At 47.9% G+C, this 14,521-nt stretch overlaps 1 protein-coding gene across 1 annotated transcript in view; it reads left to right on the top strand.

Annotated features, from left to right (window-relative positions):
• Nucleotides 1–12,461, top strand: part of KANK4 (KN motif and ankyrin repeat domains 4) — a 28,030-nt gene extending 15,569 nt beyond the window's left edge. Inside the window, exons 6-9 of the mRNA XM_008139383.3 lie at nucleotides 1,421–1,631; nucleotides 4,211–4,353; nucleotides 7,881–8,081; nucleotides 12,357–12,461. Of these exons, the coding sequence (XP_008137605.2) occupies nucleotides 1,421–1,631; nucleotides 4,211–4,353; nucleotides 7,881–8,081; nucleotides 12,357–12,461 (660 nt within the window). The remainder of the gene's footprint in view (nucleotides 1–1,420; nucleotides 1,632–4,210; nucleotides 4,354–7,880; nucleotides 8,082–12,356) is intronic.
• Nucleotides 12,462–14,521: the final 2,060 nt, after the last annotated feature.

The raw sequence follows: 14,521 nt of genomic DNA, 5'->3' as shown, positions 1-14,521 counted from the left end.
AGCTGATAAGACCCAATGTGTAACAACTTGTAAGCGTTTTTCAAAGCCTGTTTTCTTCTCCTTTGCAGAACTGTAGGAATAAAAACGATCAATTCAGCCCAACCAATTTTTGCTACTTTATCTTAGCTAATTTGGTAAATAACTGTTCCCAGATTGTTAAAAAAAAAACCACAACAATAAGTGATGTGGATATTGATTAAAATTCATGTTACTTATTCTTGAATGAATTACAGAACTAATTTATTCCTTAGCTCTCCACTTAAAATCTATCACTATATTCCTTAATATTAGGGTCTTTTTTCCAATTCTCCTAAAGATTCCATGGGCAAAGGAGTTGTTATATAAAAAAGTGTTTCATCCACAAAAGATTCCACTATTTCTGCCTAGAAAAGTGGTTAGCAGATATGCAAGCCTGACACCATACCCATGTTAGGGTCAGAGCACAAGGCCCCTGCCACCCCGCCTCAGGGAGAAAGCAGGCGGTACAAGGACCTCACTCTGTAGAGCCGTGGGGGGTTAGGGAGCTAGCCCCTTTTTGCACCCAATTTTGTAGACAAGACAAGTAAGGTTCAAAAGGTTATATGACTTCCAAGGTCACATAGCTGAGCCAGGGCTTACATCTGGCCACATTGGTTTAGTGACTCCAAATCCAGTACTCTTTCCAGAATGAGTATGGAATCATTTCTGACACTGGCATCCCCAGAGGTAGGTAATCTAACCATGTTCCATTTTAAACACCGAGGTCGTATCACACAGAGTTGATGTCATTTGCTCTGGAACTCTCCTCATTCATGGTTGCAAGGAACTGAGCCCCGTAGATAGTGGGGTCCTGCCCTGGGTTATTCAACTGCTCCTCTGAAGGTCCTAGCAAAACGTAAGAGCAAAAAATCATTCCAGCACAGCTGTTTGGGTTTTGTGTTGAGCTTTAGTTGTGTTGTTTGCCTTGGCTTTCAGCATTGCTCCAATCAGTAAAATGTTGTGACTTTCTGTCTGTGTCTATGGAAAACACATACATCCTGGTCGAGTCTGGGCTAAGGTCAATATAGACAGGCTGGATGCCCTTGAAAGAGAAGGTCTTGGCTATCCTGTGCATACAGGGGCTGTGACCTAAACTTACAGTAGACTCGAGCTGTCACCCAGCAAAGTGCTTTGTTACTGGTTACTGCATTGCGCTCCCAGTCCCCCTTTCCACCTCACCCGGGACGGGAGCCATCGCACAGGTTCCAAGTATGTATGTTGCTGCATCCTCAACCCCACTAGCCCTGAGCCCTCCAGGAGTCAGTCACACAGAGAGTTGGAGGGAGCAAAGGAATAGAAGTGGAAGCATCCAAAGCTGACTTTTCCTGGTAGAAACGAATACCGCAGCTGGAGCGCCCCAGGCCAGATAACCTTCTGGAATTGGAATCTTTTGGTATTTCAGAGGCAAAACTTGAACACCATCAGTCAAGAGTGGTTTCGCGTCTCTAGCCGGAAGTCATCGAGTCCTGCTGTGGTGGCTGCCTACCTCCAGCCTCACTCCCCACACTTCCTAAAGCTGCTTGTCAACTTGGCTGACGGAAACGGAAACACAGCCCTTCACTACAGTGTGTCCCACTCCAACTTCTCCATCGTCAAGCTGCTGCTGGAGACAGGTCAGAAATGGTTGCATGGATGCTCTGGGTCCCTCCCTGAGGGGCAGTTCTTGTACTCTCTTCTTTCCAGCCAGGGGATTATTTTTCTGAGTTCCTTCTGTTTTCTAGGAACTGGGTGTGAGACCATTTTGCTTTTAGCATATCATTTATGCTTCACCACACTCTGTGATGTGGGGAGTATTTTTCTCATGTTGCAGCTGAGAACACTGAGGCGTAGGTCACAGTGCTGGTAAATAGTAGAGTCAGGTTTTGTATTCACCCTGTCTAACTCCAAATCTACACCACATTGCCTCTAGGAAGGTCACATGTTACCATCTTCGTAAGAATTTTTAACAAAGGTCATGGCGGGGGTAGAGGGCCTGGGAGGAAAAGGTGAAGAGGTTAAGCAAAAAACAACAACAAAAACTCATAGACAGACAACAGTATGGTGATTACCAGAGGGGGGGGGGGGGGCAGTAGAGAAGGTAAAGGGGACATAAATGGTGATGGAAAGAGACATGACTTGGGATGGTGAACACACAATATAATAAACAGATGATGTATTATAGAATTGTACCCCCCTTCAACCTATATAATTTTATTAACCAATGTAATCCCAATAAACTCAATTAAAAAAACAAAGGCCCTGGCTCCATTTGGCCAATTTGACTCAATTTGATTCATTCATTCTTCATCTGATATACTGTATGTGTGGATTACAGTGAGCTCCACACTAGCTAATACTAATAGCTACACACTAGCTAGGGGTCATTTCTACCCAACAGAACTCAGCAAACTCCGTGAAATGGGGCTTTTGTCTGTCTCTTCCTTTCAGTATCCTCAGCACCTTAGACCAGTTCCTGGCTCACAGTAGGTGTTGAGTGAATATGTGTGTTAAATGAATGAGTGGATGGATGACTCCTGGGAGCTAGGTTAAATTCCAGTAAACTTCCAATTCTCCAAAATTCCATTAAGCAACCTTGAGGCTCTTCACCTGAATCCATAGGTGACACACATAATAACAGTGTAAAGTTCTTTCTGCATCCCATATCATCAGAGGAAGATGAAGGCATTGAAATACATTGAGCCAGTTTTACTGGATTTCATTTCTTTGTAGTTTCACGGACACCATAATTTTAAGAGGTAGCTCAATTGAGAAAGGTACATCATAAAATGGAGATGAACATTTACTATGTTCAGTGTTAGGAGCTTTCATTATAAAACATGAGTAACAATGACACCTACTGCTTTTTGAGTGCCTCCTCATTCAAGACCGACAGTCGAACCAAGACCCTTTGTGCTGACACTCTAACCACTGAGCCAAACCGGCCAGGGCCCTAAGTCTTTCTTCATGAGCAGGTAGAAAGGATGTAAAGACAAGAATACCATTGTGGACAGTAATAGTAGTAATAGCGCTTATTGAGGTTTTACTGTATGGTAGGTGTTCGAAGTACTTTAAATATATAAACTCATTAAATTCACAATAACCCTATGAGACGCGTTCTGTTATTATCCCTGTTTTATAGAGGGAATGCTAAGAAAGGGCAAGTAACTTGATCTCCTGAGATAGTTTTGTTCTTGTCCAAAAGAGACACAGGCTTTTCAGATAAGCAAACGTACAGGGAAGATTTGGTTTTCCCCTTAAGAGGTGGGATTGTTTATACAACACATAACAAGCTGATAATCTTCTACCATCTCCTGTGGTGGAGAGGGATACAAATGCATAGTTCCAGGGCTACAAAGCAGAAATTTCTTTTGAATTCTCATTTAATATTTCATCTTTAAAATAAGCCCATTTTTCATTGTTATAAAATGGATATTCTTAATTATTTTAAGGTAAAAAGTTGTGAAGATTTTCCCCCCTGTTTTTCTTTTTTCTTTTAGAAAGAGAGAGAGCGAGAGAAGCATTGATGTGAGAGAAACACCAATCAGCTGCCTCCCACATGCACCTTGAGTGGAGATTGAGCCCACAATGTGGGCATGTGCCCTGACCAGGAATCGAACTGGTGACCTGCCACACTAGCCAGGGCTTCCCCTGTTTTTCAAATGAGATGGTGTTCCTAAAGATTTCCCATGTTTATCCTGTGGCGTTTTTCACACCCCCTGGTACATTACACAGCATTATCACCAGGCCTTGGAAAGGACATACAAACCCAGCCATCAGCTTAAAAATTACACACAGACACAGAGAGAGTGAAACTTAAAATGTGTGGCCAGGGGAGTGGTGGGCTTTAGAGCCATATAGACTTGAGCCCTGGTCCCACTTCACCTTTACTTGGGCAGTTTACATAGCTTCACGGACCTTCAGTGGCCTCATCTGTAAAATGGGAACGTGGTCTGTGCTCCACTTTAGGAGATAAAGTCATGGCCATTGGCCCACTTTGCCACCTGCTGTGGACCTTCCTTGCTGGGTATCCTCAGAAAACCTGTGAAGAAAAGTAGCCACTTTTAAAGGCTGCTAAAAATAGAAAGCCATCGATTCCTTCCCTGGGAAAGGATGGCTCTATTGCATTTTAACCAGCAGCATCCTGTTAACAGGCTCAGGCGTCTGGCTCCTGGCCCCTCGGGAGCTGTTCCAGCGCTCGTTGCTTCTCTTGCAGGCGTCTGCAACGTGGACCATCAGAACAAAGCTGGCTATACCGCCGTGATGATCACTCCCTTGGCTTCTGCCGAGACCGATGAGGACATGGCTGTCGTCTGGAAGCTCTTAAGAGAAGGAAATGTGAACATCCAAGCTACCCAGGTAGGAGAGGTGAACTGATCTCCACTTTTATAAGTGCGGGAACCTCCCAGTTTTATTCTGCCAGTGGGGTGAGAAATTCCATGTAAATCCACAAAATGTTTTTTAACCCAGGAAGGCTGGGGCTTCCAAATGGCGTGTGTCCAAAGCCTGACCATTTGGTTGCCGCGAAAGCTCCTGAGACCCAGACAGGCTGGGACAGAGGTCAGGAAGCTTGTAATTTATGTCCCAGTCTAAAATTGGACAAATTCCATCTGGATTGAAATTCTCGAGCCAAACGTTCCCACAGTTAGCACCTCCGGAAGGCATGTGCTCGTGGGCCGCTCTAGGAAGCCCTGCAGGTGATCCATCTTAGTCATGAGTTGCAGAGCAGTTCAGGCGGTTGGGATGTCTCTGTTCAGCTGCCGGGCTCTCCTACCTGAGAACACAGAGTAGGGGTCTGGTGCTAACCCAGTAAGGCTCTGAGTTAGACAAGGCTCCGTATGGGACAATGGGAACCTACCAAAGGCTACTTTCCGGCCTTCGACAAATACAAGAACAAGCAGAGTGCGTCCAACTCTCCTTTTCTCCCTAGAGCAGTGGTCGGCAAACTCATTAGTCAACAGAGCCAAATATCAACAGTACAACGATTGAAATTTCTTTTGAGAGCCAAATTTGTTAAACTTAAACTTCTTCTAACGCCACTTCTTCAAAATAGACTCATCCAGGCCGTGGTATTTTGTGGAAGAGCCACACGCAAGGGGACAAAGAGCCGCATGTGGCTCGCAAGCCGCAGTTTGCCTACCACGGCCCTAGAGTGATCACAGGTGGTAGATGAACTATCAAGAACTGTGAAGGGCCTGAGATTTTACTTTACCTTACAGCTAGCAAGTTAGCATGCTACAGTGTCATGGGTGCTGGCAGGTGGCACAAGACTCCTGTGCCAGAGGCGAAGGACAGTGTATGACAGCAGTAGTAGCAGCCACAGCTTTGGCATTTACACCACGTCCCCCAAACCCAGTTCCCATTCCCTCAGGGCATTGTGAGGAGGGCCAGATCCCTGGGCACAGAGTGGGTTGTGTTGCTGGAGAGGAACCCTGAGCTTAGGGAACCTGAATCTTTTATGCTGGCCAGTAAGCATGTCTGCCCTCTGTTCTGGAGGAGACAGTCTCTGTCTTCCAAAGCTGTTCACTGTACAAACATCCTTAGAAAGACAGTCTAAAACAAACGGGAAGAGAGTGCCTCACTCACAAGATGTGCATAAATCCAAGGAACCCATGGAAAGTTGTCTCTCAACAACATGTTAAACTCCACTCCCCGACAGCCGAAGTGATTACAGGCCAAGCTGATGGCAAAGTCACTTTGCAGACTTTATCTCACAGCAATCCTATGGATGCCGAGATGTAGACATTTGTAGATTATGTTCTGGTTTTCACCCGCTTAGAGCTCCCACTGCATATGAGTCAGGCTGTTTTCATTTTAATATGTTTTATATAAACATATGGATTTTTTTCTAAATTGGCCTTCATGCAAGAGGGGATGCTTACCTATGATCAAAACCAACTCCCTTTTTTTACAGAGGAGAAGCTGATGGTCGAAGAGGGTAAGGGACTCAGCCCAGGTCATCAAAGGAGGGATGGGAATTCATAGCTGCAGCTGCTCCCTTCAGCTCCCCCTGGGGTCCTTACTATGATGAGAGGTGCAGGTACCAGGTTAAATGGGAGTGAGCTGGGAGCTGGGAGTCTCCTGGGGTAAGCTGCTTATTTCTCCTTGTACCTCCAGGGCCCACGCAGCACCTGGCAGATAGCAGAGCTCTGAAAATGATCATTAAATTAGATTGTATTGAGCTGGACCAGGAAGGAGATGAGAAAGGAAGGGGCCCTGAATCAGGCAGAGGGGCAGACATGAAGACAATCTGCATATGTCAGCCGGCTTTATAATACCACTTGCAGGGACGGGTCTGGATGGAAACCTCCTGATCTGGTTAGTTCAGTAAACAACCATTACCTCAGGGCTGAGTACAAGCAAAGCAAATGCATTCCCATGTACTGACGTTCTCTCTAACCCTTATAATGATAACAGTAGTTACCGGGCATTTGCTAAGTGCTCAGGTCTCACAGCAACCCCACGAGGCAGGTAATATTTATTGTTAATCGGTTCCATTTGACCAGATCAGTGGTCGGCAAACTCATTAGTCAACAGAGCCAAATATCAACAGTACGACGATTGAAATTCCTTTTGAGAGCCAAATTTTTTAAACTTAAACTTCTTCTAATGCCACTTCTTCAAAATAGACTCGCCCAGGCCGTGGTATTTTGTGGAAGAGCCACACTCAAGGGGCCAAAGAGCCGCATGTGGCTCGCGAGCCGCAGTTTGCCGGCCACTGGACCAGACCATGCAAAGTCACCGATTCACACAGGCAGTAAGTGGCAGAGCCAGGAGTTTTGTGATTGCCAACCCCCTTTCTTTTCTCTAAGCCCCAGGGCTCTGGGCGGGACGCACAATCCATCAGTGCCGGCAGATTGGCGCTTTAATCAGTGAACACATCAGCAAACGTGTCATTGGCACCTTTACTTGTAAGACACTGTGCTCAGAGCCACGGGGGATCTGAAAGAAGAGAACACATAGTCCTTGCCTCGTTCTTGCAACCTTACAAAGCCCGATGTCCCATCAGAGGGACGAGCCCGATCTGCCTGGAACCCAGGAGAACCATGAGGGCAAATACAATCAATGCCTGAGAGGACTATGTATGCACAGGACAATCTATGAGAAATGATGGTCAATTTGTAATCAGAAAAATTACTACTTTACAATATCATATTTACAACTTTTACCTCATTTGATTTCTGCAAAACCCCTGTTAGGTACATAGGATAGATCATTATTATATTAGTTGCTAAGAAAAGAGAAACCAAGATTCAGGGAAGACAAGTGAGGGGTAGAGCAGAACCAGAGCCACGCCCACCGATGATCACAGGGATGTAAGAAACTGTCAATGGGTATGGATTAGAAATAACCACAGAGCCATTCTCAAGCCATTCTCAAGCCTGCTTGAGACAAGAGGGCTTTGGGTGCCATTAAACTGACAATCCCAGAGGCGTTCAGAGCAGACCAAGGCTTCCTGAGGAAGTCAGGCTGGGGCAGGCAGTAAGAAGCATCCGGCCCTCACTTATTCCATCATTGGACATGTGTCAGCACACACTAGGTGGGAGGCACTGGGGAGACAGAGCTGAAAAAGACAGTCTCTGCCATCAAAACTCTCATTCCTCAAGAAAGAGATTGACAGGTTGTAACGCCAAGTGGTAAGTGCCATGTTGTGAATCCCATGCCTGGGAGTTGGTAGAGGGCTTTAGAGACGATGTAGCTTTTGTCTAGTGTCTTAGAGGACCAGTAGAAGTGTGCCAGTGGAAAAGGCTGTGTCCCATACCAAGGGCAGAAGAAAATTCAAGTCACTGGTCATTTTCTGGAGAAGTTATCCCTGAGCACACCCAAGCAGGAGAGGAGTCCGCCCTGTATGGGCAGCCTGACCCACCCCTGGGCTCTGTGTGCAGGGAGGCCAGACTGCGCTGATGCTGGGAGTCAGCCACGACAGGGAGGACATGGTCCAAGCGCTACTGAGCTGCCAGGCAGATGTCAACCTGCAGGACCACGATGGATCGTCGGCCCTCATGCTGGCCTGTCACCGTGGCAACGCTGACATGGTGCGGCTGCTCCTGGCACACCCGGCCTGTGACAGCAGCCTGACAGACAAGGTGAGACTCCTAGGGATTAACAAGTAGGTCTTCCCCTTCCTGTAAAGGGCCTTGCCAGCCAGCAGAACTTAATGAACCACATGGCAATAGCAACAGACTCAACCTCAGAATCGACCTGCTGTGGGATTTAAATGAGATGACCCACAGTAAATGCTTAGAGCCTTGGATTTGGGAAACCCCAAGCCCTAGCCTTTCACACCATCATGAGGGAATGTAACCAGGCCTGGCCTTGGCCCTGACCTCCTCTGGTCATGGAAATAACAGCATGTGGGCTTTAAGGCAGCAGCTTGGATGGGGAGCTTCTGCTGCTCATGGGGACTCCCTGAAGGCTGGATGATGGAGCCAAGTGTACATTATGCCTACTCTCTGACAGTGATCCTCTTACAGAATAACCCGCTGCACCAAGCCAACCTGCTTAAAGTTGCAATGCCAGCCGCATGCTTCTTAAATAAACTTCCTTGTAAAGTGATGACAATGATGGTAATGATGATGGTGGTGGCAATGGTAATGACAATAATGATACTAGTTCATATATATCAAGTGCTTTCTCTGTGCCAGGTACCGTACTAAGCATTTACCATGGACCATCTCATTTAAATCCCAAAACTATCTTATGAGGTTGACTCTGTTGATGGTGCTGGTTTGCTCACAAGGAAATGGAGGCACCGAGGGGTAAAGCAACATCTCCCAGATCACACAGCAAGTGGAACCCATCTCCATCAAATTCCTAAACACAGACTCTTAGTTGCTGCATCATCGTCATTGTTGTCACATTGCAAGGTCCATGTTTCCGGTTTCCTGCTGAGTCCTCAGCACCTAGTAGAGTGTCTGCCACATAGCAGGTGAATGAATGAACCCCTAAACTACAGAAGTAAATCGTCAGGATGTGACCCGATGACTGATCATTGTAGCAGGCAGTATTTCTAGAGTACTCACAGGAACTAAACTCTATCCATGCATTACTCACTATTCTCAATAATCCCATGAGGTAGATACAGCAATCTCCATTTTTTTTAACTGATAAGAAAACAGAGGCCTAGAAAGTTTATGTAGTTACTAGAGGCCCGGTGCATGACATTTGTGCACTGGGGGGAGGAGGGGGAGGAGGGAAGTTCCCTCAGCCTGGCCTGTGCCCTCTCGCAGTCTGGGACCCCTGAGGGGTCCTTAGTGCTGCCATGGAGGCAGGAGAGGCTCCTGCCACCACTACTGTGCTTGCCAGCCATGAGCCCGGCTTCTGGCTGAGCAGCGCTCCCCCTATGGGAGTGCACTGACCACCAGGGGGCAGCTCCTGCGTTGAGAGTCTGCCCCCTGGTGGTCAGTGTGCCTCATAGCAGCCAGTCATTCTGCCTTTCGGTTGATTTGCATATTAGCCTTTTATTATATAGGACTAGAGGCCCAATGCACGAAGATTCGTGTAAGAATGGGCCTTTCTTCCCCTGGCTGCCAGGACTGCCTTCGGCCTTTGTGCCTTCCCATGCTGCCCAGAGCGGCTGGGGTGGTGCAGAGTGCCTGCGTCGTCACCATGGCGACGACGCAAGCGTCCCCCCCCCCCCCGCCCCCGGCCACTTGGCGCCTGTGTATAGAAATTAACCCACCATCTTTGTTGGGTTAATTTGCATACTCACTCCTGATTGGCTGGTGGGCGTTGCAAAGATACAGTCATTATGCATGTTACTCTTTTATTAGTGTAGATCAGGCGTCCTCAAACCACGGCCGCGGGACACATGCGGGTGTTTTTGCTGTTTTGTTTTTTTACTTCAAAATAAGATATGTGCAGTGTGCATAGGAATTTGTTTATAGTTTTTTTTTTAAACTATAGTCTGGCCCTCCAACGGTCTGAGGGACAGTGAACTGGCCCCCTGTTTAAAAAGTTTGAGGTCCCCTGGTGTAGATTATCAAGTCGCTGATTCTTGGAGCAGGAATTCAAGCCCAGGTCTGACTTTAGTGTCCTTAATGTTGGCACTATCATTTTATGCTTTAAACAGACCTCTCTATACTTTCAGAACATCTACAGTTCCAAAGGAATAAAGGTTGGGGAGGGAAGAGAGTCACTTCTCTCCCCAGGGACAGCACCTCTCATTACTGTGCCCCGTCTGATCTACCCTCAATTGGTCCATCAGTGAGTCAGGCTGCTTGGTCCCTGAAATCGCACACCAGAAGCAAGCGCTCCAGTTCAGTGTCTGAAGGTCCGAGGAACCCCAGCTCTATCCCAAAGCTAGAAGCTATTTGTGGGATAATTAGAGAGCACTGACCCTCTTGAGATGCATGCAGGCACAGCACAGCGGAGGGCTGCTGGAAATACGAACCTCCTGTTATTACTAGTCAGACAAAGGATCTGCGTGAATGAGCTCCCTGCAGGGTCGCCCTGGGGGAGAAGGAGCAGCCCTTTCATCGGGAGCAGGCCCAGGGCCCTCTGTGGAGTGACCACTCCTGTCACCTCAGGGAGGCCTATGGGACAGGGGCACGAGCTTTGGCAGTCCCAGGTTAGCTGGGATTAATTGAGCATCTCCTGGACACCTCTGGAGATCTGTCAGACACGGAGGTAAGGCTGCGGCTGCTTTCAGGAGGTGGGGGAACAGTCACGGCGGGAAGGCTCTGTTGTACTTTAAACAATTCCAGTGACTGTTAGGAGCATGGACTTCAAACACTCTTGGGTTTGAAACTGGGTTCAGTGACTGTGCTTATGGTCCATTCAGCTAACCACTCAGGGCCTCTGTGTGCTCGCCTGTAAATGGGGATGATAATAGACGCTACCTAAATACGGTAATGTTGTAAACCCCGTGTCCCACATCTAGGAGGTACTCAGTTGATGCTGCATTTTAATGAACAGGTGAGCAGTGAGAGCTGAAACGCAACAACTACTAACCACATCACGGAGCCGGGGCCTCGGCGTTCCCAGGCAGAGTCCGGAGGGAATAGGGAGCATGAAGGTCTAGAGTTAGGCGGGGAGCCCATCACAGGGAGACTGGCCCCCAAAGGCAGAAGCCAAGTGGTCAACACACTTGGCTTAGTCCAGTGGTTCTCACTCTGGGGCGATTTTGCCCTCCAGGGAGATTTGGCAATGTCATTTTTAAAAATATAAATTTTATTGATTTTTTACAGAGAGGGAGAGGGATAGAGAGTTAGAAACATCGATCAGCTGCCTCCTGCACACCTCCTACTGGGGATGTGCCCGCAACCAAGGTACATGCCCTTGACCGCAACCAAGGTACATGCCCTTCAGTCTGCAGGCCGACACTCTACCCACTGAGCCAAACCGGTTAGGCGGCAATGTCATTTTTACTTGTCACAAGGGAGGGTTCTTGACATCTCGGGTTATAGGAACAACGAAAAATTACAAATTATCTAGCAAATGAGTTATCAACATAGTGGTTTTCAGACACATCTAGGTTTTAGAATTCTGGAGACATGATTGAGCCCATTCGTAAGACGGTGGCTGCCCTCGCAGATGGTCTCCTCTGGGTCACGGTGGCCTTTCCCCTCGCCTCGCTCGCGGGTGCTGCCTGCAAGAGCTCCGCTGCATGCCGCTTTAGACAGCAGCCCCGGCAACTCCCTGCATCGCTGCAACAGCCCCAGGGTATCATGTATCAGGAGGTAAACTGTACATTTCCTTCCACGGACATGCCCACTTCTAAGAGCTGGTCCTTAGAAAATAATTAGAAATGAGAAAATGCTTTCGGCACTAAGTTTATGATGATGAAGACTTGGAAACCACCCAAGTCTCCAACAGAAGAGAAACAGTTCAGTCAATTGTGGAATGTTATGTAGCCAATAACAAAAATGATGTGTTCTGATGACTATAAGAATGTGGGAAAATCATATAGCATGCCATGGTAAGTTCAAAATACCAGCAGATTTAAAGTTAATATACAATGTCATTCCTCTGTTTAAACCAATAACGCATTTGGACAAGAGAAAAGAACAGAGGGAGACAAACCAAAATGCTAATTTCCATTTAGGTCTGTGTAATGGAAAAAATGGAAGAGTTATTTTCTTTTCTTTCCTCTGTTTTCCATTTTTAAAATAAAGTGTGTTAAAAGCAAGAGACACTTTATTCCCATAGACGTGAATCTCCCAGGCGTGAATGTTGTTCTGTAGAAGGGGCCCATTTCTCATGCTTCTCGTGCCATTTGAATCTCCTCCCCGCCTAGGCCTCTGGATGCTTGGGATAGACTCTATGCCCCATGCACAGCCCTGCTCCCAACCCGCCCTTGCTTCCTGGGGCGGGAGGCAGGCAGGATAAAATGTGTTTCTCCTTCTCTTTCTCCGCTGCAGGCTGGCCGAACAGCTTTGTCCATCGCGCTGAAACCGCCCGCCCATGTGGAAATCGCTGAGCTTCTGCAGGCCCACGCAGAGCAGGGCAGGTCCCTGAGGCCCTAGGGGCTGTGGAGGGCCTGGCAGCCAGGAACAAAAGGCTCCTTCTCTGGACTCCTCCCTCGCCCTTGGAGAGGGCACGGGTCACAGCCAGAGGGCCGCCCCTCAAGAGAAGAAGCTATGTCAGATATGCACATACATTCCTGGGGTATCATTCTGCTCATTAGGATGCTTTGTAGTTTTGCCTTAGGTCAAGCCCCCAACGCAGGCTGCAGAGCGGGGTGAAGGAGCCAGGCGGGCACACTGGTGTCATCTAAAGTCCCTAACGCCTCAGCCTGGAATTCTTCCTGACTCTACCCTGTGTAGCACCGCGTAGGGAGCTGGCGGGCAGGAGCACATTAGAAACACAATACTTTTTACATGGATTTTAAAGTGCACCGTCTCTGTGTTTTTTAATCCATCACACATGAAGATGTCCCCTTGAATGTGCATGTCTAGGGAGGACGGGGAGATTTACATAGTCATCCCTGCGATCCTTCTCTAGATGACCGAGGAGAATCACCTGGCAGACAGGGGAAACGGAGCAGACCCCATGTGGGGCCTTTGCTCAGTTAGGGCGGACAGAGAAAGCTTCAATTCAGGCAAGAGAGAAAGAAGCACACTGGCGTCAGTGCCAGACAGACAGTCCTGGCCATCTGTGGCTCCAGTTTGCTCCAAGGATATTGGGATTAATCAGGAAATCCAATCCAGTGAAGCACATCATGTGTATTGAGGCAGAGGCAGGTATGCCAGCTCTTCCAAAAGAAACAAGTGAACTGACTGAGGATCCTCCCGGGGCCAGAGACTACATTTCCTCCATCGCTGTGTCCGTGGCCATGTGGGAATCCCAGCTCCTTTCCCTCCATCGCTGTGTCCATGGCTGTGTGGGAATCCCAGCTCCTTTCCCTCATAGCTGTGTCCGTGGCCGTGTGGGAATCCCAGCTCCTTTCCCTTATAGCTGTATCTGTGGCCATGTGGGAATCCCAGCTCCTTTCCCTCATAGCTGTGTCCGTGGCCGTGTGGGAATCCCAGCTCCTTTTCCTCCATCGCTGTGTCCATGGCCGTGTGGGAATCCCAGTTCCTTTCCCTCCATCGCTGTGTCCATGGCTGTGTGGGAATCCCAGCTCCTTTCCCTCATAGCTGTATCCGTGGCTGTGTGGGAATCCCAGCTCCTTTCCCTCATACCCTTCATGAGCAAAGCAAGAGCTCCATGAAGCTCGGAGGTTTCCGAGGTCCCAGACTGCAGAACCTTCCAGCCTGGGGTGACATCTGTCTCCACTGGACAGTTCTTTCTTACACTTCCATAACCCCAGGGCCCACATGCTGTAGCTCACCCAGGGTTATCTACAAGTTGGCTTTTTCTTCAAGTCTCTTAGGCACAAAATCACCTTATGTGACAAAGAGACAGCAGAGCCCGGTGAGCTCACATTGGAAACACAAACGCCTGCTTGCTTGGTGCCCCTTGTGTGAGTCACCAAACCTCCTTGGGCACCAGTTTCATTGTCTTTAAAAACAAAAATTATACAACCTACCTCCTGGGGGTGTTGTGCAAGGCACAGCTGATGGAAGTTTGGGAATCCAGTTTTAATCCACAGAGACTGACTACAGAAGTTTTCCACTGGGATTCATAAAAGAGGCTTAAAGTCCCCAAGCAGGACACTGGCATAGGGCGGTGTTGCTCAGAGGTAGAGAGAATGGAGCAAATAATAAGCTAACAATGCTTTAAATGGGTTGATTTTGACCCCAAAAGCATATTTTAAGAGCAAACCCCCACACTAATAAATCTACTCCAGTGCTGCTCAAACTGATATGCGTGCAGATCACCCGGAGATCTTGATAGAGTGTAGGAGGGCTGGGAGGGGAGGGGGCTGAGAACCTGCATTTCTAGCCAGTTCCCAGGGGATACCAGTGCTGCTGGGCCACACCACACTTGGAGTAGTAGGGCTCTGGCCTTTGACTGTTTCTATATTAAAATGCTGCCCCTCAATCTTTGGGTCTCAAAGTTTCTTTGCATTTCTCTGCTCTTGGTTCTTGGGAATTTGCAATGTTTTATTTGCTATTACGGGGGTCAGTGTCCCGTGTTGCCA

This window comes from Eptesicus fuscus, chromosome 9, assembly GCF_027574615.1.
Source record: "Eptesicus fuscus isolate TK198812 chromosome 9, DD_ASM_mEF_20220401, whole genome shotgun sequence".
Classification (NCBI taxonomy): Eukaryota; Metazoa; Chordata; class Mammalia; order Chiroptera; family Vespertilionidae; genus Eptesicus; species Eptesicus fuscus.
The sequence above is the reverse complement of the archived record's forward strand: the minus strand, read 5'-3'. Positions and strand labels throughout refer to the sequence as shown.